The sequence below is a fragment of the Peromyscus californicus genome, unplaced genomic scaffold (assembly GCF_007827085.1).
Source record: "Peromyscus californicus insignis strain IS unplaced genomic scaffold, ASM782708v3 Scaffold_2__1_contigs__length_46816999, whole genome shotgun sequence".
In the NCBI taxonomy this organism is placed as follows: Eukaryota; Metazoa; Chordata; class Mammalia; order Rodentia; family Cricetidae; genus Peromyscus; species Peromyscus californicus.
In genome coordinates this window covers 15,038,540-15,066,345 of record NW_026294540.1, presented here as the reverse complement: position 1 = coordinate 15,066,345, position 27,806 = coordinate 15,038,540, and the positions used below count along the sequence as shown (strand labels likewise).

The following is a 27,806-nucleotide window of genomic DNA, read 5'->3' as shown; positions in this document are numbered from 1 at the left end:
CCTCATCAAAGCTGACTCCTTCATGTCTCAGCTCAAATGTCTCTGTACCAGTTAGTGTTTACTGTCAACATGACATAATGTCACCTGAGAAGAGGGAATCTCAGCTGAGGGCTGGCACAGATCTGATTGCCCTGTAGCCGAGTGTGCGGTGAATTATCTTGATTGCTGGTTGATGTGGGAGGGGCCCATTATGGGCAGTGCTGCCCCTGGATAGGTGGTCCTGGCCTGTTTAAGAAAGCTGACTGAGACATTGTGGTGAAGGCCTTTAATCTTAGTGCTCAGGCAGCAGAGGCAAGCGGATCTCTCTGTGTTCTAGGGCCGGGCTGGTCTACATAGTGAGTAATACAGCACTTTTAGACTATAAGCGATGAGCTGGGCGGCGGCGGTGGCCTTTAATCCCAGCACTCGGGAGGCAGAGGCAGGCAGATCTCTGTGAGTTCGAGGCCAGCCTTGTCTGGTCTACAGAGCGAGATCCAGGACAGGCTCCAAAACTACACAGAGAAACCCTGTCTCGAAAAACCAAAAAGAAAAGAAAAAAAAAAAAAAAGAAACTCTGTCTCAAAAACCAAAAAAAAAAGACTGTAGCGATGCTGAGCTGGCTCATGGGTAAAGGCACATCGTCTACACAGCCTGACAACCTGCCTTCCAACCCAGACTCAAGACAGAAGGAGAAAACTGACTGCCAGAGGTTGTCCTCCATGTTCTCGCACCTGAGCTCACTCAAACACACACAGACATGCACAATAAGAAATAAAATTTAATTTTAATCTAAAGAGCCTTTATAAGCATTTTCTAACCTTTTCTCTGGAATATGAGACAGTAATCAATCGATCCTTTCTTTATTCTTTTTTTTTTTTTGGTTTTTCGAGACAGGGTTTCTCTGTGTAGCGTTGGTGCCTGTCCTGGATCTCGCTCTGTAGACCAGGCTGGCCTCGAACTCACAGAGATCCACCTGGCTCTACCTCCTAAGTGCTGGGATCAAAGGTGTGTACCACCGCTGCCCAGCTCTTTTCTTATTCTTATATGCTTGCACTAAGTCTGATCAAAATAAAACCCCTGTGATTAGGAATTCGTGCTGGGCTTAGGTCTCTGACATTCAGGGACACCATCAACTCCCCTACAACCAGCAGGCAGCAAGAAGGACCATTCTGGACCACTTTGAACATCTGGATAATTGATTTAAATTCACTTAACACTAAGCATTTCTATAAAAATAGACATTTTGTTTATTAAAATGTTTCAGAGAGGCCAGGTATGGTGGTACACGCTTTTAATCCCAGCACTCCAGAAGCAGAAGCAGAAGATCCCTGTGCATTTAGAGGCAAACCAGGGCTACATAGTGAGACCCTGTCTCAAACCAACAGGTTTCAGAGAAGCACACAGGCCTACAGGGAGCCACTGAGTGGATGCTCTGACTCTTGGAGAAAACTCAATGGTAGATGGGAGTTGAGTGCCAGTCTTTGCACATTCTGATCCAAGGATGACTGAGGAGTGTCGCCAGCATGAGGAGGGCCAGCAGCATCAGGCCTTTGGCAACACACTGGGAATGGGGCTCTCCTGAAAGACAGCAAAAGACGACTTGTTGGGAACACAAAGGTCCTTGCACCCACAGATCCCCAGGGAAACCAGGAATGTTAAGCATGCAGGATTGTCCTCTCATAGGAGAGAATGTATAACCTGTTTTTCCATCCAGAAGGCTGGGAATTGGAGGTGATTCACAGCCTGGTGAACTATACTATCTGTAGGGCAAGGCCATATCAAGCTCCCACAACCAGAACCAGAGATGGTGAATAGCCCAAATGACCTGTATACTACTTGTATGACCGAGACGACAGCAGATCCTTCCCTAGGCCCCTAAGCTAGTACGGGTAGCCTATCTCTCCCTATCTTGAAAGAAAGGACATGTACTTTGAGTTGGGTTTCAATGTAATTATGTCTCCTTGTGCACCAGGAATCGTATTACATCAGGACACTTTCCCCCAAATTGTACTGTGCTTAAATATGCTGCCAATAAACCACCTGGCATCGGACTCCCGGAGTTTGATCCAGTCTGGCTAAGTCAGGCTGAACTAAATTTTCTTTTTCATCTCTTCAAGGTTTGTTACCCTGCCTGCCATGACATTTGCAGGGACCCCACCCCATCCTGTAACAACTGAGTTGTATCCTATCTTGACTCTGAAGATAATTATTTATTAACTATTTGTGATAACCATTAATAGTTAATAAAGCATCAACAGGGGTGTGGTTTCTTCTTTTAAGTCTTTCTATGTGTTTTAGGTTGTCTGTGACATTTATACATTGACTCTGAAATAGTTTTAATTGGCATAACATAATTGACAACATGCAGGAACCTGCCTTCCCTACCTTGGTAATACTGGGTCACAGGGTACAGAAGTTGGGGCCAGCACAGCTCATTCCGGGTACAGTCATACTCTGTGAAGTTGATCTGGAATCTGTAAGAACACACGAGAAGGTCGCAGGAAGAACAAGTGAGCAGCAGGAAGGAACCTGCTAGCCTGTCAGTCACTAGCTCACCTCGTCGGAGGGCGGGGCATCTGCGCAGGGATTTTAATGAACTGAACTGAGGCACTGAGGGGGAGGAGATCGGCCTTGTCCTCACAGGTGAGCCCACACTGGTACTGCCAGGTCACTGTGGAGAACCTAGAAGGGGAAGATTGTAAGGCAGCGTGGCTACCGTCCTTCGGAAGTCTGACTCAGGACCCCAGGGAATCCAAGTGTCGCAGCATCCATTTCTCAAGTCTAGACACAGAGAGAATCTGCCAGTCCCTATGCCCATCACTGGGTTCTCTTAGCAAAGATTGCTTTGTCTCCAACAGTCTATTAGCAGCTGACCATTTATTGAGGGCATTCCATGCCCGCAGCACAGAACTAAGGTGCTTTTAACATATTATGTTAAGGAATCCTCAAAACGGTACTGTGGGACTGGGGCATTGCTCAGTGGTGGAGCCCTGCTTAGGAAGAGAGGCCACTGGCTCCATCCCAACGCTCTGAAGTAGATCTGATGGGAAAAAGGCATCCCTCCTCCTATTCTGGTAAGTGCTCCCCAACGTTCTCTAGAGGAGGGGACACACCACTCGCCACTCTCCATTCAGTAGGTCAGAAGACACCAGTCTGAATCCAGAGCCTGCCTGTCACAGCTGTTGATGGTCCTGGCCATAGCACATGGCTCTGAAACATGTGACCCAGCTGGGCATTAAATGTAAGTCTGCCCAGATCTCTTTTGACAAGGCAGCCTCTCAGCGAGGCTGAGCTGGTGCTGGCCCTGTAGGACTGAGGAGGACATCCCTAAGAGTGAAGGCAGTCCCAGGGCAGGGCGAGCTGGAGGTGACAAGGCAGAGACCCTCTCTGAGCTTGCGGCATGGGAACTCTGCCAAACTGAACGGCCTGCATCACTTTTTGCTAAGTGGGACCTGTCACACGTGGGAGAGACGCAACACACAGATACCATCATTTCTCAGATGAGGCGACTTACATGTCAAACTGTCTAAAGCCTCACACAGTTCCGTGATCTGAACCTCTGGTGCTGGCAAAGCCTCCAGCCAATGGCCACACTCTGTCGTCAGGGTGTCACTCAGGCTCACGGTGTTAAGTACACTCAGTACTGCACACAGCAGCAGCTCTCACACAGGTTCAGTCTCAGACACAGTTTGTGCCTTCGGCTCACCACAGCCAGATCCCTAACAATCCCCGTTTGCAAGCGCGCAGATTCCCGCCGAGCATTTCTAGCCTCTGTCCTGCTCTAGCCTTTGGCAACTCTCAGGAGGGGACCACACCTTGTCTCCACGCCAAGGATCTCCTGCTGAGACACCCCTTCCACGGACCCAGCTTCGGCAACGAGGATGCGGATGGTGAGCTGGGCAGGGACTTCCGGGCAGATGCCATTTGCGCTGCTCAGGGGCAGGTCGGTACCTGTATCAGGGGCGTCAACACCTGCAGGAATGTCGAGTGAGACATCTGTTAAGAGCAGCCGTCCTATAGTGTCACACATGACACCCTAAGGAACGGAAGGTGACATGGCCTGGCTCCCAGTCCCGACTCTACTCTCTAGCAAGCTCTGACTGTCGTCACTCCATGGCTATGTGACCTCACGTCCACCCAGCAGAAACAGGTACTACTCACCTGGGTGGTGTCTAAATGCTTCCCTGTGTGGGTGAATGAGGTTCCCAACCCACATAATAAAACTAAGCATAAAGAGTCTGTGTCTGGAGCTGCAGAGATGTCTCAGCACTTAGGAGCACGGGCTGCTCTTGTGGATGACATAAGTTCAGTTCCCAGCACCAACATATAATTTCAGTTCCCAACAACCACCTATAACTCCAACTCCAGGGGATCTGATGCCCTCTTCTGGCCTCCAAGGGCACCAGCACACATATAGCATAAACTTACACACACACACACACACATACACACACACACACACACACACACACACACACACACACACACACACACACACAAATAAAAATAAAACCTTTTCTTAAAAAAGAGAAAATGATCAGAGTCTAAGCTTGTCCCTGAAAGCCCCCAAGTATTCTGTCGGGGACAATGCAGGACCACAGTAAAGAGACACAGGCTACACCCCCGTAATCAGATTGGTGACTACCCTAGCTGTCATCATAGAGCCTTCATCCAGTAACTGATGGAAGCAGATGCAGAGACCCACAGCCAAGCACCAGGCTGAGCTCCGGTAGTCCAGTCAAAGAGAGGGAAGAGGGATTATATGAGCAAGGGGTCAAGATCATGATGGGGGAATCTAGAGACAACTGAACCAAGCTCATAGGAACTCACAAACTTTAGACCAACAGCTGTGGAACCTGCATGGGACCGGACTAGACCCTCTGCATTCAGGAGACAGTTGTGTAACTTGGTCTGTTTGAGGGGCCCCTGACAGTGGGATCAGGATCTATCCCGGCTGCATGAGCTGGCTTTCTGGAGCCCACTACCTATGGTTGGATGCCTTGCTCAGCCTTGATGTCGGGGAGAGGGGTGTTGTCCTGCATCAGCTGAATGTACCAGGCTTTGCTGATTCCCCATGGAAGCCCTTACCCTTTTAGAGGAGGGAATGGAGGGTGGGTCAGAGGTGGGAAGGCTAGCAGGGAGCAGGAGAGAGGAATCTGTGGTTGGTATGTAATTAAAAATGAATTAAAAAATTCTTAAATTAAAAAAAAAAGTCACAGGCTATACTAGACGGTCATCGCCCTATCAGAAGTCATATAAAAAAGATATTTAAAACTCACCCTAGCATCTTTGGTTCCTATGGGTTGCATAAATAATCAGTTTCCTGCCTGGAGGCACTGTAACAACACCACCAAGCCCAGGGTCACAAGAGAGCAAGCTAGGCAGGCCCCTTAAAGCCACACCCCGGTCCCTGCTCAGTCCCCTACAAAGTGAACAATTCAGAGCCGAGTGACCGTCTCCACTTTCAGGCTGGTTCTTTTTGTGGACTGGTTTTGGATCTGGGAGGAAGTTGGTGCTGGGCTCAAACCCAGGGGCCCTGCACAGACTAGACAGGAAACTGAGTCACATTTCAGTCCGATTCACTTTCAGATCTTCCTGTAGAGAACTCTCCGGATCACGGGAGTATCTCCCCATTTCCTAGCACTCATGAATCTGATTTTTCCATATCTGCCCGTGCTGCGCGTTGCGCACAAATGGATTCGGAGGTCTAGGCTGTCTGTATCTAGGTCTTTTCCCTCAGCACTACCTTTTCAAACTCTCTGACAAAGTGGCTTCTAGAAACTACCAGGTCAGCTCTCAATGCCAATTTTCTTGGGAGCTCAAAACAGCAGTACATATTGTTTTCCCCATAGGTCTCCAAGCCCAGACTTGGAGGGTCTGGGGGTTTCCCGTGTGAAGCAAAAGCCATGGCAGAGCTGTGAAATGCTCCCTGCCTGCAGCAGAGAGCCCTAGTCAAATACATCGGGCTCTAGAGCCATGAGTGGTACCCACAGGCTCAACAGCAGTAGGCCTCTGTGCATGGCCACACACTCACGGAGGACCTCCAGCCAGCCATCACTCAGATCGCCGTAGTCCGAGTTGCCTCTCCTCGCGACGTGCGTCACTTGTATCAGCAAATCCAGCCTCTGGAGGACGTTCTCCCTGCGAGGGAGGAAGACGACACTTCTCAGCCAGTGGCCAGCAGGGCTTGTCCTCAAGTCCTTGCCCAAGACTGGCCACTTGGTCCTTGCTGGGAGCCCAGATTAAAGTTTGCTGGAGAAACTGGCATTAAAAACAGGGTGCATGTGTGTGGGTATAAGCTGGAGAGATGGCTCAGCAGTTAAGAACACTTGTTGCTCAAGCTGGGCGGTGGTGGCTCACAACTTTAATCCCAGCACTCAGGAGGCAGAGGCAGGCGGATCTCTGAGTTCGAGGTCAGCCTGGTCTACAGAGTGAGTTCCAGGACAGCCAGAGTTACACAGAGAAACCCTGACTCGAAAAACCGCTTCCCCACAAAAAAGAAAGAAAGAATGGTAAGCACGTTCAAACAGAAACGAGAACAGGCCTGTCTGCAGCAGTGTACACAGCCAAACAACAGAGAACGCAGCTGTCCATCAACCCAGGGAGATAAACAAGATGTGCTGTGGACAGACACAAAGGCAGTCTACGAGTCACCATAGAAACCAACGGAGTTCCAGAGCGTGCTGTGACATGGAAATATCCAGAACAGGCAAAGTCACAGGAGCAGAAAGCAGGGTACTTCGTACCCGAGGCTTTGGAGAGAAGACCTGGAAAGCAACTGCTTATACATACAGATTTCCATTTTGGGTGATGAAAATATTTTAGAACTAGATAGAACCTTTCATGAGATCATGAAAAGCCTAAATAAATGATATTCAACTGTTTATTTTTTTTGCTTGTTTCTAGGGGTTTTTTAAATAATTTATTGAACTTTACTTTATGTGCGTTGGTGTGAAGGTGTCAGATCCCCTGGAACTGGAGTTACAGACAGGTGTGAGTTGCCATGTGGGTGCTGGGGATTGAACCCGGGTCCCTGGAAGAGCAGCCAGTGCCCCTAACCCCTGAGCCATCTCTCCAGCCCTCGTTTTTAGTTTTTTAAGCATTTGCGTGTGTGTGCATGTACGCAGGTATGCATGCACCATGGCATACTTGTGGAGGTCAGAGGACAACTTCCTGAGTCAGTTCGCTTCCACCACATGGGTCCTGGTCTTGAACTCAGATCATCAACCTCAGCAGCAAATGCCTTCACCTGCCGAACCATCCCGAGACCCTGTTTGTTTGACAACCAACATGAGACTCACCTGAGCTGCGTACAGTTCTCATTAATCCCAACCTCCAGCAGGCAGCCAGCGAGTGCATTCTCTCCAAATAAAATGGGTCTCAGAGCGGCTGATGTGCACAAGCCCCTTCCAGCTGTAACAGAAAGATGAGTCTCCCACCGTTCTGCTAAATGCAAGTCAAGATTTACTTCCGAGATTTCCCTGGAAACTCTCTCAGCAGTACCCAAGAGGCTGAGACAGGAGCATGGTGGTTCAAGGTCAGCCCGGGCAACATAGAAAGACCTGGTTTCAATCAAACCAACAAAAAGTCTTATTTTTTTTTTCCTTTTTGAGACAGGGTCTCACCTAGCCCAGGCTGGCCCTGATTTGATTATGTAGCCAAGGATGACTTTGAACTCCTGATCCTCCTGCCTCCACATCCTAAGTGCTGGGATAATAGGGATGTGCCAGCACACCAGGCTCAACAAAACGAAACCAATAACGGAAAGTAAAAATAAAGTTTCCAGCCGGGCAGTGGTGGCGCACGCCTTTGATCCCAGCACTCGGGAGGCAGAGCCAGGCGGATCTGTGTGAGTTCGAGGCCAGCCTGGGCTACCAAGTGAGTTCCAGGAAAGGCTCAAAGCTACACAGAGAAACCCTGTCTCGAAAAACCAAAAAAATAAATAAATAAATAAAAATAAAGTTTCCAGTTTCCGCAAACTGGGTTATTGTTACGCTAACCCGATGTTTCCAACCTGTGCGTTGCGAACCCTTTGGGGGTCGCATATCAGATCTTTACACTACAATTCACAACAGTAGCAAAATTAGTTATGAAGTAGCAATGAAAATACTTTTATGGTTGGGAGTCACTACGACATGAGGAACTGTATTGAAGGGGTTAGGAAGGTTGAGAACCACTGGTCTAATCCTTCTGGTCCTTTCAAAGCCAAACAAAGACACCATTCTGTGCGAGAATTCCTGGACCAGATTCAGTGACTCCCTGCGAGCAGAGCTTTGCCCTTTCTGGCAGACGTGAACAACTCTCACTGCAGCACTGGATGTCCACTGTTCAGAGGGAACGGTTCTCTCGCCAAGGAGCAGCAGCATGCTGGCCACGGACAGCACAATCATGCCTGAACCGCTCTTACCAATACCCAGGACTTTAGGTATAACGTGCTAAGCATCCTTGGGGGGAAAAAAAAGCCACAGGAACACAAAAAGCAGCCCCTGCCCACACGCCATAAACCAATGTTTCCAACTCCAGTCTGTCAGGGAGCAAATGAGGAAAACCACATCACCTGGCTGCCAGAGGTGTAAGGCCGTGACATTCGTCCCGTTGGTGTGGAGGGCTCGGACCGGCTTGCCAAGCTGGTAACCTAGACACGGCAAACAAAACAGAGAGCTGGCATCTTCGCTCACATCAGACAGCCTCGGAGGCGGAGCTTTGTAAACACCACCCCTGTGGCCAGCACGGCAGCAGGTGTCCCCAACACTTGGAAGGCTGAGGCAAGAGGATGGCGTTTTCTACTTAATGCTTCCATTTTTTTTTTTTTTTGACTTACTCATTTTTTTTTTTTTTTTTTTTTTTTTTTTTTTTTTTTTTTTTTGGTTTTTCGAGACAGGGTTTCTCTGTGCAGCTTTGCGCCTTTCCTGGGACTCACTTGGTAGCCCAGGCTGGCCTCGAACTCACAGAGATCCGCCTGCCTCTGCCTCCCGAGTGCTGGGATTAAAGGCGTGCGCCACCACCGCCCGGCCGACTTACTCATTTTTAGCCAGGCATGATGGCACCCATGTGCTACCCGGTTCTCAAGATACGGAGGGAGGAAGCTCAGGACACAGAACCACTTACATTGAGGGCCATACCACATACCTAGCCACAGCACCAACAGTTCCCAAAACGGCCCCTCACAGCAACAGCCTACTTGGTGCATATTCATACATCCCTCTCCATCCCGCAGTGTGATGTAGTGCCAGTTCTACAAATCAGGAGCCAGTCAAGGGCAACAGACCATTTCTACTTCTGGCCATATTTCCCGCCATTCCTGAACACCAGCCTCCCCTAATGTATTGTATTTATCACTGCGTATCTAAAATATTACCAACTCCACATACGTTAGCACATCAGAGGCTGAGCAGCTCCACAGGGTATAACAGGCACCAAGGAGACCAAAAGATCACGAGATGAACAGATACATAGCAAGCTGGGGTTACCCTTCCCTTGACCACATGTGAATGAACATGGAGTCAGGAGACGTGAGCCCACGGCTTTGGTGGGCTAACCCACGGAGTAAGGGTGGCCTTAAGACAGCCGCAGTGGGGCTGGTGAGACAGCTCAGTTGTTAAGAGCACTGGCTGCTCTTCTAGAGGACCCAGGTTCAATCCCCAACACCCACATTGCAGCTCACAACTGTCTGTAACTCCAGTTCTAGAGAATCCAACTCGCTTACACAGACATACATGCAGGTCAAACACCACTGCACATAAAATAAAAATAAATAAACACACACACACACATACACACACAAAAAAAAAAGACAGCAGCAGCACTGAGAATCCCACCAGCACGGGCTGTGACTTCCTGCTGCAGGGATGAAGGACCCCGTCACCTAACTTTTCACCCCTCCTGTGTGCCAGCATCTCCCAAGCAGCTGGGAGGGAAACAGGGTCTCCTGGAGATACTGTCACAACTGCTCTGACTCAGGTGATAATGGCTGCCACACCCAGAGGGCCACACAACAAGAGTATCAGGTTCCTCAAAAGGCCAAGGGCACCAGGTGGTGGCACAGGGCCTACAATCCTACCTGCTCTGAAGGCTGAGGGAGGGCATTTCAGACACAGAGTTCAAAGCCAGCCTTGGCTACACAGGACACCGTGCCTCAAAAACAAGATTTAAAAAACCTCCCAGGAGCTGGGGAGACGGCTCAGCGGTTAAGGGCACTTGTTGCTCTTCCAGAGGAACCAAGGTAGGTTCCCAACACCCATGCTGGACAACTCACAACTGCCTGAAACTCCAGATCCGGGGAATCTGGCGCCCTCTTCTGATCTCCATGGGCGTCTGCATACAAGTGGTACATGTCAGTGAACACACACACAAAAACAAACAGAAAATAAAAATAATTTAAAAAAAAAGCGACCCGAGAGATGGCTCAGTGGTTAAGAGTGCAGCCTGCTCTTCCAGAGGACACAGGTTCAATTCCCAGCACCCACATGGCGGCTCACAACTGTCTGTAACTCCAGTTCCAGGGGATCCGACAGACATATGCAGACAAAACACCAATGCACATAAAATAAAAATAAATCATTAAAAACACCACACACACACACACACACACACACACACACACACACACACACACACACAAAATAACCAGGGGCGGTGGTGGCACACGCCTTTAATCACAGCACTGGAAGGAAGAGGCAGGCGCATCTCTGAATTCACATAGAGAATTCCAGGACAGCCAGGGCTACATGAGAAACCCTATGAAAAACAAAGCAAAACAAAACCAGAAAAAAAAAAAAAACCCACAAAATACAAAAATGAAAGACCAGAGGCTAGAGAGAATAAAATGTGCGTTTAAAGCAACATTGCATATTAAAATATTAAGTTGCCATTGGAGAAAGTGGACTGCCACAGGATAAAGAAACAGGCCACGGAGACGAACACAACTCGGGATAGTTCCTTACAACCATGGGACAGCCCAGGGAGTGCCACCCTGAGATCCGTGCAGGCCAGCACTGTCACCCTACCTGGATTTCCAGAAGATTCCTTCTCATCACCACTGTTATGGCTTAAAAACTTCACTGTGAATCTCTGGGCCACTGTTCCTAGAGATAAAAGAAATGGGAGACATAATGTACACTATTTCATTGGGAAAAGAAATTAACTCCCATGAGCCAGACATGGTGATGCAATGCTGTAATCACAGCCCTCAGAAGGCTGAGGCAGGAGGATTGCTTTGAGGTGGAGGCCAATCTGAGGTACACAGAAAATTCCTGCTAAGGGCTACAAAGTGATACCCTATCCTTATTTATTTATATATTTATTTACTTACTTACTTATTTATATTTTTTTTATTTTCAAGACAGGGTTTCTCTGTGTAACCCTGGCTGTCCTGGAACTCACTCTGAAGACAAGGTTGGCCTTGAACTCAGAGATCCACCTGCCTCTGCTTCCCGAGTGCTGGGATTAAAGGCATACACTAGCATGCCCAGCTTATTCTTTTCCTTCTTTTAAAATTATGTTTTATTTAGTGTGCATGTAGGTGTGTGGGTGCACACGCATTGGCACACATGCTTATGTCTGAAGGCAACTTGCAGGAGTCGGTTCTGGGGGAATCAGGCTCAGGTTGTCAGGTTTGGCAGCAAGCACCTTTCCCAGCAGAGCCATCTTGCCAGCCCAATGATACTATTTATTTATTTTTTTAGAGACTTTAGGCTGGCCTCAAACTCACAGAGCCTGGCTCTGCCTCCCAAGTGCTGGGATTAAAGGCACTTGCCACCATTGCCCTGTGAGACTTTATATTTAATTACATGTATATGTGTGTCAATATGTGCATGCCACTGCAGGTGTCTGTGGAGACACTTGATCTCCTGTGAGCTGTCATGTGGGTGCTGGGAACTGAACCCGGGTCCTCAGGAAGAACAGCCAGTGCACTTAACCACTGAGCCATCTCTCCAGCCCAGGTACCGTTTACTTTAAAAATCACTTTTTTCCCCCTTGTTCCTTTGAGGCCGGGCTTCACTATATGTATCTATGCTGCTCTTGAATGCACTATCAATCCTCCTGCCTCAGCCTCAGCCTCCTGAGTTCTGGCATTATGAGGTGTGAACCACCATGCCTGGCACAAAATTACATTTGATGTCCAGACTTCTGCTGGGTAGTAGTGGCAGCGGCGGTGGTAGCACATGTCTTTAATCCCAGCACTCAGGAAGCAGAGGCAAGCGGATCTCTGTGAGTTCGAGGCCAGCCTGGTCTGTAAAGCAAGTTCCAGGACAGCTAGGGCAATACAGAGAAACCCTGTCTTGGGGGGGAAAAACCAACAACAAAGACTACTGACCCCTTGATTCAGTGATAAACACGCATGATAAACAAGTATGGCTTCACTGGAAGGGTTATAGTTACAGAAACCACTGGAAGATAAAACACTTGAAACTCCAAGCATTCCCGGCCCCACGTCAACATTACCCTTCTGGTGGGCACTGACTTCTGCCCTGATGATGGTGATGTCTAGTCCGCTGATGGAATTATTCTGCCATCTGAAAACATAATGCTCTTCCACGTTCACATTTCTGGGGGCAGATCCACTGTTTAAAAGTCTGTCTGCAAAGAAGAAAAACCCTCTCTGAGTTGAAGTCTGCTACTGGGGCTCTCTCTGCCTGAGTGGGCTCCCCCACAGCCCATCGCTCCAGCTCCCTAAGGAAGCCAGGCCACTGTTTCCTCCATGGAGCTTCCTGTGGTCCCAAGTCAGTGAGCCACGTCCTCTATTCCACGTCAGTCCCTGAATGATTCTGTCCCTTTTCTTTGATTCCTGTGTCCCGGGTACAGAGTTCATATGAGAAGTGTGCATTAGGGGCACTCAGGCTCCAGAAGCAGAGGCTTGAGGCCGAGCAGCTAACTACTAGACAGTTTGAGTTCCAAACACACAGCCAGGAACAAGGTCATAACCCAATGGAAAGGAATACAAACCACACCTTCATTCAACACAAAGGGCTGCTGAAATCAGCCACACCCACACGCCTTCTCTGGCTGCATCCCAGCTGCGAAGCTCAACTACCAGGAAAGGCAGGCAGGAAAGGGGGCTGGAGAGATGGCTCAGATCCCAGGAACCCACAGCCAGCCAACTGAGGGAGGTCAGCTTCAATCCTGGTGCCGGCCATATGCAGCAAAGAATAAGACGCCCTGTTTCAAATAAGGTGAGAGGCGAGCACCCACAGCCAAGCTTGTGCTCGGGTTTCCATGCACGTGCCTGCACACACACACACACACACACACACACACACACACACACTCACACACACTCACACACACTCGCATGCATGCACGCGCACACACACACAAAGATTAGAAAATAAAACAGACAAGAACGAACATGCTGTGTCCTCAAGGGTTCTTAACAACCTAAGAGACACTTAATAAAAGGCTCTCAGAACCTGAGAGCTGGAGAGGACCCTGCAGTACATCCCCTCAGGGCCTGTGAGAGGGTGGCTGAGGTCGCAATAGTTCACAGAAGCCACCCAAGCAGAACATGTGAAAAAACTCTGCTGGAGCGTCCCCCCAACTCATCCCCCCAACTCTGCTGGAGCGTTCCCCAACTCTGCTGGAGTGTCTCCCCAACTCTGCTGGAGCGTCCCCCCAACTCTGCTGAGCCTCCATCAATTCTTTCTTAAAGATTGATCTATTTCCTCTTATTTAATGTGTACAAGGGTCCTGCTTGCATGTGCATGTAAGCACATGCACCATGGTGTGTGACTGGTGCCCATGAGGGCTGAAGAGGGTGTCTGATCATCTGGAACTGAAGTTATAGTTGTGAGAGATCATGTGGGTGCTGGGAACTGAACCCGGGTCCTCTGCAAGAGCAGCAAATGTTCTTTAGCGCTGAGCCATCTCTCCAGCCCCCCAATTTTTAATTTTTAATTATTTTGTGTGTTTGCACATGTGTAAATACGCCTGTGTGTATTTGTGTGCAAGCCCATGGCTGCATGTACAGGTCAGAGTTCAAGGTTGGGTATCTTTTTCAATCATTCTCCATCTTTTCTTTTTTCACATTTTTATTTATTAGTGTGTTTTCCTGCATGGGTACACACACCCTTGCATATAACTCACATACACACACACACACACACACACACACACACATGCATATATAGGTACAGGCTTGTCACGGTGCCCGAGTGGAGGTCAAAGGTCAATTTTCAGGAGTTGGTTGGCTCCTTTCACCACACAGGTCCCAGGGATTGAATAACAGGGGCTGGAGTGGTGGCTCGCGGGTTAAGAGCAAGGACTGCTTTTCCAGAGGACCCAAGTTTGGCTCCCGGCATCCCTGTCTGGTCACTTACAGCTGCCTCTAACTTTAGCTCCAGGGGATTCAACTCCCTCTTGTGGACTGGAAGAGCACTTGTACTGATGTGCACAAGCTCAGCCCCTGCCCCAGACACACACACACACACAGATAAAAATTAATCTTTAAAAAATTGTTTTAAAAAGCCAGGCAGCAGTGGCGCACACCTCTAATCCCAGCACTCAGGAGGCAGAGGCAGGAGGATCTCTGTGAGTTCGAGGCCAGCCTGGTCTATATAGGGAGTTCTAGGGCAGCCAGGGCCACATAGTGAGACCCTGTCTCAAGAATAAAATCAAATAGAAAAGAAACAGCACCTGTGTTTTGTAGAAGTGGCATGAACATGTAACACTGATGTACCTGGACCAGAGATGAGCTTGTCCAGGTCAGTGGCTTCCTCATAGGTTACTGTTGGTGTGACCAGGCCTAAAAGAACACAGAATTAATGTTGTTTTCATTTCAACACTGTGGCTGAGCCTTAATCTACTGCTATTTCAGTCAGCAATTGTGACTCCGAAGTTACCAGCCTGCTTCTCTAGTGATGGCCCAGCCACTCAGGCTGCAGCCTGTCGGGGATTCTGTTCCCACAGGCACCGCCTCACCTCTGCTGTTGACACTAAAAGTAGCTTTAACTAGATCTCTATCGCTCTATATACACATAAGACTCAGAGGCTGGGGTGAAAACCTGCTAGCTCAGAGAGGTTAAGTAGCATCTAGCTGACTTCTCTCCTCGCTGGCATCCCCCAAAGATCTCATCCTTCCGCTGCACCAAACAAAAAGAGCTGCATCACTCCAAATCCCCCCCTCCTCCTTCTGGTGCATCTCGATCTCTTCCAGACCCTCTGGTGCTCTGTGAATACTCTCTGTCAACTAGGAGCTAACTCAACCTCCTGACCCAAGGTTAATTCTACTTAATTAACGCAAATGCAAACTGTTCACAGTATGATTGAATATCCCCCAACAAATTAACTTCCACAGCAACATGTGATCTATCACGGGTGCCATTCACCTATTTACAGGAGACTTATTGAGGTAACTGGGAGCCAGGCTTTGTGACACACACCTGTAAGCCCAGCAGTCACAAGGTAGAAGGATCAGGAGTTCAAGGTCATCTTTATCTATATAGTGATTTCAAGGTCATCCTAGGCTATACTATCTCAAAAAAAAGAAAAGGGCTACTGTGCAGCCATGCCTGTGGTGAGATCCGGCACCCTTTCTCCCCTCCTACATCATCAGAGACTGGGGTCCCTCTGCTCCTGGTACCTCACTGTACCTACAAACAGTCGGCACCAGCACCTGAGGTGCTGCTCTGTAAGAAGAGCTGTGGCAAGGAATGTACACAGAGCAGTCACTTTGGAAGAGTCTGTGTTCCCTCAGATCGTCAAGTAAACTCCATGGCCTGGCAACCCCGCTCTATATCCCACAAAATTGTGTCCCCAAATGCTCACTCCATCACTGGTCACAAAACCAAAAAGTGGCAAGAAGCCAAGTATCTGTCAGCCCACCAATGGACAAAGAAATGTGGCTGAGCCATAGAGTGGGATACACTCGTTGGCCCTAAAAAAGAAAATGTGAGACACACATGCTTTCAAAAGGTGATGCTACAGTTGGGCGGTGGTGGCACACGCCTTTGATCCCAACATTCTCAAGGCAGAGGCTGGCAGGTCTCTGAGTTCGAGGCCAGCCTGGTCTACAGAACGAGTTCCAGGACAGCCAGGGATACATAGAGAAACCCTATCTTGGAAAAAAACAAAACAAAACAAAACAAAAGCCCGAAAAAACAAAAAAAGATGATGTTAAGTGAAAGAAGCCAGACACAAGGGCCACAGAGCAAAGTGCAGGGAGAAGAGGAAACCCGGGGTGAGTGAGGAGGTCCTGAGTGAGTGTGTACTTGGACATGAGCATGGACTCCAAGACCAACTGGCCCATGGGAAATTAGCAAAGCCATCACTCATACCGGCCAGGCTCAAAAAAGAAAAAAAAAAAAAAGAGCCAGGCGGTGGTGGCGCACGCCTTTGATCCCAGCACTCGGGAGGCAGAGCCAGGCGGATCTCTGTGAGTTCGAGGCCAGCCTGGACTACCAAGTGAGTTCCAGGAAAGGCACAAAGCTACACAGAGAAACCCTGTCTCGAAAAAAGCAACATGTTTGGATAAAAGTTTAACTAAAAAAAAAAATTAGTATAGCAATGACAAATGGGCTGAGAAGGAAATCAGGGCAGCAATACTCTTCACAATAACCACAAAAAAAAAAAAGAAAAGGCAAAATTTTCTGAGTGTGACTGTTTACGAACCATTCATCTGTATGTGAAGAGACTAGCAACTGTACCTTCCTCCTGGATAGTCAGAGCCCGAGACCACTGTCTATAGAGACCTACAGAGACTAGCTGGCCTCCCCCTGTGATGTACCTAATACACACGCTGAGGCTGCAGGTTATTATATACAGTGGCAGTTAGAGGACCCGCCCTGACCTATCCCAGTTTCTCAGTCCTTCCCAACCCCTAGCGAGGGTTCCGGGAGCCAGCTGCAAAGGAATAGCTCCATTGATGTGAAATGCAGGGACAGACAAGCGCTCAGTGGCTCATTGCTGAGAAGATGCCGACTCTCTCTGCTGGTACTGAAAGACCTGGGGCTCCTCGGGAGTGCAGGGTACACAGTATTGTACAGAAAGCCAGTGGCACTCACGTGACATTATGGAGACCTAACTTAACTGACAATAAAGATGCGGGGTGGGGGGGGGGCTCAGTGCTTGATCTGGGGTGATGGGGTTCGGTGCTTGGTCTGGGGTGAGTGGGACTCGGTGCTTGATCTGGGGTAGATGGGGCTCAGTGCTTGGTCTGGGGTGAGCGGGGCTCGGTGCTTGCTGAGAGGAAAACACTGACCACATGTGCAGGGTGCTGTTCAGACAGACCGCACTTCTCCTGTGGAAAACACCCTCCTCAACCAACAGATGAGCCATAACGGACGCTGAGCCAGAGGCTTACACACAGGGGAGGGAGGGCTTCCCTATTACCACCCCATTCTAACCGCAAAGGCAGCCTACCTCCCGTCGTGCGGATCTTCACATTCTCAGGGACAACGCCATCTCGCTCTTGGTGCACTTCCAGATCGATGGTGCATTTAATATCAAAATTCCTCAGGAAAGCCACTGGGGCATTCTGCAGACACTGCCCCGCTAGGGACACCTGAGGGCAAGGGACAAATATGGTACACCGATTTCTCCTTCCCGTCTTGAGAGCATTCCCAAGCGTGGTGTTCAAGCCTGTGATCCTGAGCACTTGGGGGCGTTCAGGCAGGACTGCTCTAAATTCAGGACCAGTCTAGGCTACAGTGTGCCACCCTGCTTCAAAGCTACCCGACTCCAAGTTGCTTTCCGCTGCCCACAGCTACTGCTGGACAAAGTCAAGTTAGGACTCAAGGTGACCAGTTTTAGGGAGTCAAGATCTGGAAGCCATTACTCAGCCAAGTCTTCTCTCATACACTCGGGGAAGGGCCCTGGCCCTGTCCACGAACGAGTCACGGCTATATTCAACCTTAGCGCTCCCTCATCACAACCTGAATTATTGAGGGAGGTGGGAAAGTCAGGGCCCCACACGGAATAACAATAAACTCTACTGCTAAGGACCACCTCCTGCCCCCAGAGAGTTTCAATAACATAAAAAGTTTCACAGGAAGCCGGGTGGTGGTGGTGCACACCTTTAATCCCAGCGCTCGGAAGGCAGAGGCAGGAGGATCTCTGTGAGTTCGAGGCCAGCCTGGTCTACAGAGTGAGTTTCAGGACAGTCTGGGCTACACAGAGAAACTCTGCCTCCAAACAAATAAACTAACAAAAAAACAACAACAAAAAAGTTTCACAGGAATAACAAACTGTCATGCATCCTACTCTTTCCTCCCACAGGCAAGGTGTCCTACTAATGATGGACTTGAGAAAAAACAAAGATTTCCCAAAAGACTTTCTAGCCTTCAAGGATGTTTCAACATTCCGAATGTTATATACGTCACACACTTAGAGCTTCTTGGAAATTGCTGGGGCTGGGGATGTAGCTTGGCGGTAGAGCACTTGACTGGAGTACCCAAGACCCTCCGTTCCAGTCCCAGCACCACAAAACCACAAAATACCAAAAGGGAATGAAGTGGAGGCTGGCCACTGCCTCTGAGGAGTCTGCACAGAGACTCCTGGTGTTGTTAGACACGCTGTGACTTAGTGAAGACGGGCGCGTGTGCGTGTGCGTGTGCGTGTGCGTGTGTGTGTGAAGAATGAGTCTTTTCAATCTAGAGACTGTTAATAGTCAATGTACAAGAGGAAAATCAGCTGCTTAGGAGGAGAGTCTTACAGATGGACGACACTAGCTAAATCCGAGCGTTGAAACAGAAGGCGTTACCTGAGGGACGGTGAGATACCCCGTCGTGGTCATGATGGGATCTCCTTGTTTGTAACCGGCATCCATGAAGTCTCTTAGGTCGAGGAGCAGATGGGCTTCAAAGGCGGGGTCATGTCTGGGGGAACTGCAAGTTGGTAAGAGAGATTATGCATGGGCCCAGGGTGTTTGCTTAGCCTGCAAACAGGCTCAAGTTCCATTCCCCCCACCCTACCCCACCTGCACCCTTAAAAAACAAAAAAAGATGATTGAAAACACTACAATGATTTGCTGAGACACAAATCACCCTTTAATGCTTCCTCTTTGCTTTGATATAGGGGCTCATGCAGCCCAGGCTGGCCTCAGACTCTCTATATAGCCAAGAATGACCTTGAACTCCTGATCCTCCATCTCTGCCTCCTGATTGCTGGGGTTTCAGGGATTCAACCCCAACCCCAGCTCTTCTTTGTTTTATTTACAAAGATCATAGTTGTAAATTTTTCAGCGAGGGGTGTGTGTGTGTGTGTGTGTGTGTGTGTGTGTGTGTGTGTGTGGCAGTGACAGTGGCGGTGGTGGCGGAAGTGGTGTCGCACGCACGTCTTTAATCCCAGCACTCGGGAGGCAGAGGCAGGCGGATCTCTGTGAGTTCGAGGCCAGCCTGGTCTACAGAGTGAGTTTCAGAACAGCCAGGGCTACACAGAGAAACCCTGTCTCAAAACAACAACAACAACAACAAAGATACTAAACTATAAGACACAGAAAGTTCAAGTCCCTGAGGGCCCCTGGCTCCTTCACCCATGCCGGAAAGTCATTGCCAACGGCCGGCTGGATCTGCTGGGGTTTTTTCTCAGTTCTTTCCGACACTTTGGGAGAAATGGCCTCGCTAACGGCAACCCAGTGAGGAAAACATGCGACCCAAGTCAAGGGCCGGTAAAGGAAACCTGGTGAGCCTAGGGAGCAGGCCCCTCCCGGCAGCAGCTGCTCACATGGCGCCGTGGTAGAAGTGGCCGAGGAACGGTGAGGTGGCAGGGGGTGACAGCACACAGAGGAAGGGGAACCAGTCAGGGGTCTCGAGGGCAGTGCCAGCCGCACAGAGCTGGTGGGAGGGAGGGTTGACATCCCCTCCGAACACGCCGGAGAAGCAGGCCAGCTGGAACAGCTCTCGCACCTCCGGCTGGCAGTCCTTGAAAACGGAGAAAAGGACAGTGAAGGCACCTCAGCGCCAACTGCGACACCGGCCCCAGCTCGCAGCAGCAAGCATGACCACACAGCCCCTGAGGCCACCGGCCTGCGACCCAGCAGCCAAGAAAGCAATGCATCTCAACCACATACAATCATATTTGTGCAAAATTCCCGGGGTACTATCGAACATGCTTCTCATTTCTCTTAAATTTAAGATTTTAAGATACGAATTAGAAACCAGGTGTGGTGGTTTGTGCCTACAATCTTGGCACTCAGGAAAGTTGAGGCAGGAGGATTGCCTTACGTTTGAGGCCAGCCTAGATTACACGGTGAGACCTTGTCACCAAAAAAATAAAATAAAATAAAATAAAAAAAGGTGTGTGTGTGTGTGTGTGTGTGTGTGTGTGTGTGTGTGTGTGTGTGGTGTGTATGTGTGTGTGTGTGTGTTGTGTGTGTGCATGCACGTGACTCAGCATGTCAAGGTGCTTGCTGCCAAACCTGAGTTTGATTCCTGGAACCTCCTACAAGCTGTTCTCTGACCTCCACATGTACAATGTGGCATAAGCCTCTATAACTGTCCTCAACACACACACACCACACCATTCGCCACAAATAAATAAATGTCATAAAAATTCTATAGTAAGATTAAGATCATCCTTTAGCTATAGCTTTCCCAAACGTGAGTTTACCCAAAGACATAGACTTTTCTCTTTCCTCCACAAACTACAGACTCTACCAGAAGAGAAAATACTCAATTCAAACACAATCTGCAAGCCGGGCGGTGGTGGCGCACGCCTTTGATCCCAGCACTCGGGAGGCAGAGGCAGGCGGATCTCTGTGAGTTCGAGGCCAGCCTGGGCTACCAAGTGAGTTCCAGGACAGGCACCAAAACTACACAGAGAAACCCTGTCTCAGAAAAACAAAACAACAACAACAAAAAAACCACAATCTGTAACTCGGAGGTAGAGGAAGAAAGATCAAGAGTCCAAGGCTACCCCTCTGCCACACTGAGAGTTCCAGGCCAGCTTGGGCTACATGAGACCCTATCTGGAAAAACAAACAAACCAATGATTTAAAAATGAAATATAATCCCTGTCGTCACCTATCCAAAGCTGCGGGGGGCAACTGCTGGTGTTTCCCAAATGGACTCAGGTAGCCTGGTAAACGGAAAGAACTCACTTGGTCACAGCAGCAGCGGATGTCACAGGCCTTGGCTGTCAAGTCGCAAGGGCAGGGACCCAGAGGATGATAGACTTGGTTGGGAATGACAGTCGTGTTATCTGAAAAGCACATATGGGCAGAGAAAGTTCAGCTACGAAGCAGTTCCACAAAGCATGGACACATTTTTGAGAGTCACAAAATGCTGAATCATGATGTATAAGAGTGTGTGTGTGTGTGTGTGTGTGTGTGTGTGTGTGTGTGTGTGTGTGTGTACATGCATGTGTGTGTGTGCACATCATGTGTGTGGAAGCAGAGCCTGAAGTCAGGTGTTTTCTCTTCACCTTAGCTGCTGTTGGTTTTGACTCAGGATCTCACTATATAGGCCTGGCTGTCCTTGAACTCAGAGAGATCCACTTGTCTCTGCCTCAAGAGAGCCAGGACTACAGGTGTGCACCACCATGCCAGGTATTCCACCTTACGTTTCTAAAGCAGTTTCTCACTGAACCTGGAACTCCCTGACTTGGCTAGGCTGAGTGTACATGGGAACCTAGTAAGGAAAATACTTCAAAGACTTATTTTGGCTGGGTGATGGTAGTGCACACCTTTGATCCCAGCACTCAGGAGGCAGAAGCAGGAGGATCTCTGTGAGTTCAGGACCAGTCTGGTCTACAGGGTGAGTTTCAGGATAGCCAAGGATACACAGAGAAACCCTGTCTCCAAAAAAAAAGATTTTTTTATTTTTTTTTTTTTTGTTTTTCGAGACAGGGTTTCTCTGTGTAGCTTTGCGCCTTTCCTGGAACTCGCTTTGGAGACCAGGCTGGCCTCGAACTCACAGAGATCCGCCTGGCTCTGCCTCCCGAGTGCTGGGATTAAAGGCGTGCGCCACCACCGCCCGGCAAAAGATTTATTTTTAATGTATGTGTATGTGTGTATGTGTGTGTATACATGAGTGTGGGTGCCAGGTGAGATCATTGGAGCCTCCGAAGCTGGAGTTCCCCATCTGTGAGCCACCCAATCAAGAAGCTGGGAACTGTATCTGGGTCCTCTGGAAGAACATGCACCCTTCACCCCTGAGCATCTGCGGCCCACAGAGGAAATCACTTTCAAAGCAAGGGTCTCCAGCAAGTATTTTCCTCTTTACCAGCTTCCTCCAGGAGCTTCCTGAAAGACACACTGGATATTTTCTTGGCTCGTTTTGCATTTTAAGCATTAAAAACAACAACAAAAAAAAAAACAAAAAAAAACCAACATTGCTTTCTTCAGAAAGATGCCTTTTTCTTCCTTTAAAAAATGTTTGAGCTGGGTATGGTGGCTCGTACCTGTCATCCTAGCACTTGGGAGGCAAAGGCAGGAGGGTCAAGGAGCTCAGGCTAGCCTCGGGTACATGGTGTGCTCCAGGTCATCCTGGGCTATGTGAGTCTCTGTCTCAAAACACCAACTGAAATTAGGGCATGGTGGTGCACACCCATGATCCTAGCATTCAGTTTCTGAAGTAGGATGATTTTGAATTAGAGTCTAACCTTAGCTCAGTAAGATCAAGTCCAGCCATAGCTACACAGGCAAGAGATGCTGGAGCCTGCTGCAGGCAAGAGAACCTCGGTGGGAGCATTTACAGCAAGCAGCCCTCACGGCTTTTTGTTTGTTTGTTTGTTTTTGTTTTTTAAAGAACCATGGTATTATGATGTAGCTCAGGCTGTCCTCAACTTACTATGTAGCCAAGAATGATCTTGGATTTCCTAATCCTCCTGCCTCTGCCTCCCAGTGCTGGGATTACAGACAAGCATGACCTTGCTCGGTTTTCTGCATTGCTGGGAATTGAACCCACAGCTTTGTGTGTGCTAGGCAGGCACTCTACCACATGAGCTGCGCCCACAGTCCCTTCTTTTTTTTTGAATTTTAGAAAGAAGTTTATTATAGATTCATAGGTGGGAGCTTAAGAGGGAGAGAGAGCCTTATCAGTGAGCGAGACACAGAGGTCAGCCACATGGTGGACCAGCAGCCACATAGAGAATGCATGCTTAGGCTCCTGCCGTCATCTGAACAGCAGAAGAGGAGAAGAGAAAGTTTGTGTTGGGCCCTTTCGAGTCAGCACTGAGAAAGGCGGCCAGCCTCCATTAGTGTCTGATCAATAATATCTTAAGTACAGCCATGGGAATCAATGCATGGAAACAAATTATACCTTCTCCCCAAAGGACATAAAGTGGTTACAAAAAGATGTGTCAGGAGAGCCAGACAAGTGTGTGTGTGTGTGTGTGTGTGTGAATTTGAGACAGGGTCTCTCTATGTAGCTTTGGTTGTCGTGGAACTCACTATGAGACCAGGCTGGCCTTGAACTCACAGACATCTGCCTGTCTCTGCCTCTGCCTCCCAAGTGCTGGGATTAAAGGCATGCAGTCCCTTGGCTAGATCTTAATTAAATAAAATGATACAAAGCAAAAACCTCAAAAACAAACAAAAATAGTACATTTATGAAGGCAGGAGAGATTCAAAAGTTGAGTCTAGGTGTCTGGAAAGATGGCTCAGTGGTCAAGAGAACCCTCTGTTCCTGCAGAGGACCTGGGATCTGCATGTAATCCCAGGTACTTGGGATCTGATGCCCTCTTCTGGCCTGTTCAGGGTCCTGCACACACACTGTGCACATATACTCACCCAAACACACACACATACATACAAAATTAAAAAAAAAAATTAACTCAGGAGGCAGGGGCAGCAGATTTCTGTGAGTTCAAGGGCAACCTGGTCTACATAGTGGGTTCTAGGTCAACTAGGGCTACACAGTGAGACCCTGTCTCAAAATAAATAACAACAAATCAAAATAACAATAACAAAAACAAAATAACAACCAGAGAGTCCCATCTCGTAACTGCCCACACTACACAATCTTCAGACAGTGACAGACAGAAATGTTTTGCCCATAGACGTCGCTTGCCTGATGCACTGTGGGTCACAGACGTGTTGGGGTAGATCTCCACCTGAATGAGCAGGTGCGCCAAACAGGATGCATTGTGGGAGGCCGAAACCAGCAGAGTCTGCACGACGCACGGGAGCTCTGCGAAGGAGGCGGTCCGGTTCGGGGCGCACCAGTGCGGACCCCTCTTCCACCGCACTGTCACTTCCAGCCCGCTCTGAAAGGAAAACATGGCTGTGACTCACCGTGAGCAGCTGTAATGATGAGAAGGCGTCACAGGACACACTGTAAACGCACTCGTGAGCCTTGCTTCGCTTGACCAAAGAGCCGGATACAAGATGGTTCACAGAAGACCTGATGATACGAGGGTGGCCGCACCCCCTTCACTTTCAACCCATCTGTGGTACCCAAGCGCTGGACCTTTTTTCATGATTACTTTTGTTATATATGTAGTGTGTATGTGTGTGCGTGTTATTTCGTGACTGTATATATATACATGCACATGCATGTTGCTGGGACTGATGTAGGTTTTCACACATGCCGGACAAGAACTCTACCTACTGAACCATAGGCTCAGCTGAATTCCTGATTTTTATTTTTATTTTGGTGGGGGGAGGGGTGTTTTTTTGAGACAGGGTTTCTCTATGTAGTTTTGGTGCCTGTCCTGGAACTCACTCTGTAGCCCAGGCTGGCCTCGAACTCACAGAGATCTGACTGTCTCTGCCTCCCGAGTGCTGGGATTAAAGGTGTGCACCACCACTGACTGGTTTGAATTCCTGATTTTTAAAATTTTTTTCTCTTTATTTATGAGTGTGTTTGTATGTGTACACGCCATGTGTGTGTGTGTGTGTGTGTGTGTGTGTGTGTGTGTGTGTGTGTGTATACCAAAAAGAACACTAGATGCTTGGGAATGGAGGGATGGCTCAGAAGTTAAAAGCACTGGCTGCTCTTCCAGAGGACCTGGGTTCAATTCCCTACACCCACATGGCAGCTCACAACTGTCTGTAACTCCAGTTCCAGGGGATTCAGCACCCTCACACAGAAATACATGCAGACAAAACACCAATACACATAAAATAAAAATAAATAAATAATTCCTAAAAAAAAAAAAAAGATGCTGGATCCCCAGAGCTAGAGTTACAGGTATTTATTAGCCACCAGTACTAGGAACTGGCCTCTGGCTCTTTCTTTGGAAAGAACTCCTTTTATTTTTTTTTATTTATTAAGTATACAGTGTTCTGTCTGCATGTGTCCTTGCAGGCAGAAGAGGGCACCAGATCTCATTACAGGTGGTTGTGAGCCACCATGTGGTTGCTGGGAATTGAACTCAGGACCTCTGGAAGAGCAGTCAGTGCTCTTAACTGCTGAGCCATCTCTCCAGCCCTGGAAAGAACTCTTAACCACTGAGCCATGTACACAGCTCCATTCCCAGATTTTCTTTTTCTTTTTGAGACAGGATCTCCCTGTGTATCTCTGTCTGCGTTGAACTTGCTCTGTAAACCAGGCTGACCTCAAACCCACCTGCCTCTGTTTCCAGGGCGCTGGAACAAAGATGTGCACCACCATGTCCATCGCCATTTCCTAATCTTACACACACACACACACACACACACACACACACACACACACACGCACACGCACACACACACACACACACACACACACACACACACACACGCACACGCACACGCACACGCACACACACACACACACACACACACACACACACACACACACACACACACACACACACTTACAGCCCTGCACAAAGCCTAAACAGGAGGCCTCTACAGGTGCCTCAGGTCTTACCACACCGGGGCTCACGGTCACATTCCAATCTCCTGTATCATTGCTGAGACCACCACAAGTAGGAAATGGCAACACTCCTAAGGGAGAAATTAACACAAGGCATCAGGGTCCGGCAGCTAAGGGGAGTCGAGAGTTCTAGTCCTCCTTTGTCAATGGGATAAAGAGATGCTTATGTTCTTATGAGAACCCTGAGGTGCTGTGTGGGAATCTTAGCGGGCTAGCTCAAAGAATACTGGCCAATTTTTTTTTCTTTGGAAAAAAACAAAAAAACTCTGCAGATCAGGCTGGCCTGGAACTCGCAGACCCACCTGCCTCTGCCTCCTCAGTGCCGGGATTAAAGGCATGTGCATGCCATGCCTGGCTTGTTGGCCACTTTTACCTCAAGCTCCCGTTTCCAGAACCTGTCCCCGGGGCCTCTTTGTTCTACAACACACAGAGACACTGCCTTTCTTCCCCACTCCAGCAGCTCTGCGGGCAGCCCCCGCCCTCCCAAGAAAAGCCAGACTCTCACCTTTCTCGACCTGCAGCGGAGTCAGAGACACGGTGACATCCTCACCGCCTCCGACCAGGGACGCGCTGACCTCAGGGCTGGACATTCGGATGAAAGGTGGGATGAAAACTAGGGAAGAAGGAAGGGGTGCGGGGAGGGGTTAGCCAGTGCAGAACCTGTGCCTGGGGTGCGCGTGCTGGCTTTTTAGATGGCCCTGGCTTCCGGGATCCTAGGAGCTCCAGGTTCCCTGAGCCTGGGCCATGCAGGCCATACCCCGCCATACACACCCGGGTCCCCACGCAGCGGTCTTAGGACGTCCTGCAGCAAGAGGAGCCCCCACATGAGGCCGAGCGGTGACAGAGATCCCATCCCGGGGCCAGATCAGCCTCACAAGCCCGCAGTAGTCGGGAGGAGAGAAAGCTGCAGTCTTCGCCGCCCGGCCGACGCCATGTTGCCAAGCTGAACGCCCGCAGCCATGGCAACCACCAATCGGCGATAGGCATGTCGTGATTGGTCCAGGTCAAGAGAGCCTGCGTCTACACGTTTAGCGAAAGTACCAAAAGCCATGGCAACCACCAATCGGCCAGCGGCGCTCCATGATTTGTTCAGAGTAAGAGTTCCCGCTCTCCGATCCTGGCCCGGCCCACCAAGCCTGTTCTTTTTTGCAACTCTGTGCTCCCGGTGGACATGGTGGACATCGTGGGTTCTTTCCATCCTAGATGTGAAGAAACCACACTGCGGGGCTGGAGAGATGGCTTAGAGGTTCAGAGCACTTGCTGCTCTTGCAGAGAGGATCAGAATTCGGTTCCCAGCACCCACGTTGTAGCTCACTTCCAGTAACTATAGTTCCAGGGGATTTGATGCCTTATTCTGGCTTCCTTAGTCACTTCACTGCATGCCCATGGTGCACATACACACATCCAGGCAAACAATCATACACAAGAAATAAAACCTATTAGTATCAGAATTGTACATGGGTAGGGGAGTAGAGGGGTGTCCTATGTCCAAGGCAGTAACTTTAAAGAACTTTAAAGAGTTGCAGTTTGCCAGGTTCGTGTTAGTTCTTCCAGGAAACAGCATGCCATTCCTCGAAGACGGCTGTACGTTTACACAGCATAGCAGTCATGGTTCTGGATACTCCTGTGTCGAGGCTATCCTCTGCATCGCACGTTTTCTCAATGGTAACACCAAATGCACTATGAGCAAAGCCAAAGAACCTTAGAATATTAGCCCAAAGTGCCTCTTGCCTAGTTACCATATTCGAAAATCTGTATATTTCTTGGTTTGGGCCAAGTCACATTCTGGGTTTCCTTCAATGCCAGCCAAAGATGGTTCCTTGCCCCCAAAGCAGCCTGTGTCGTGGAAAATCCTCGGCTGGTAAAGGCTGGTTCAAGCTGGGCAGTGGTGGTACACACCTTGAATCAGCTTGGAGTAACATGGTCCTCCCCTTCCAGCTAAGAGGCCCATGGATCTACTGCCACTCCCACCGCCACCCTCCATTAGCCACAGCAAACTGGCTTGGGCTTCCCACTGCCACCTCAGGCCAAGGTCTGTGATCAGTAGTGGCCCCCACAGCAGCAGCTGGAAGACCCGCGTTGGCCATACCA

General features: G+C 49.1%; 1 protein-coding gene across 2 annotated transcripts; it reads right to left on the bottom strand.

Annotated features, from left to right (window-relative positions):
• Window positions 1–1,253: 1,253 nt before the first annotated feature.
• Tctn2 (tectonic family member 2) lies at window positions 1,254–26,679 on the bottom strand. Of its 2 annotated transcripts, XM_052755463.1 has the most exons (18): window positions 26,487–26,677; window positions 26,221–26,328; window positions 25,710–25,786; window positions 23,922–24,117; window positions 21,011–21,111; window positions 19,636–19,832; window positions 18,674–18,797; window positions 17,335–17,476; window positions 14,654–14,719; window positions 12,424–12,558; window positions 10,986–11,063; window positions 8,537–8,614; window positions 7,281–7,392; window positions 6,014–6,120; window positions 3,795–3,951; window positions 2,536–2,661; window positions 2,365–2,453; window positions 1,254–1,557 (listed from the first exon to the last, which is right to left on the bottom strand). In XM_052755463.1, exons 1-18 carry the CDS (start codon window positions 26,566–26,568, stop codon window positions 1,430–1,432), a joined length of 2,103 nt encoding a protein of 700 aa, XP_052611423.1. In that variant the 5' UTR covers window positions 26,569–26,677; the 3' UTR covers window positions 1,254–1,429. The 2 variants fall into 2 exon arrangements, with proteins under 2 accessions (XP_052611423.1, XP_052611425.1); XM_052755465.1 differs by lacking the exon at window positions 2,536–2,661 and having other exon boundaries at window positions 26,487–26,679.
• Between the last annotated feature and the right edge of the window lie 1,127 nt (window positions 26,680–27,806).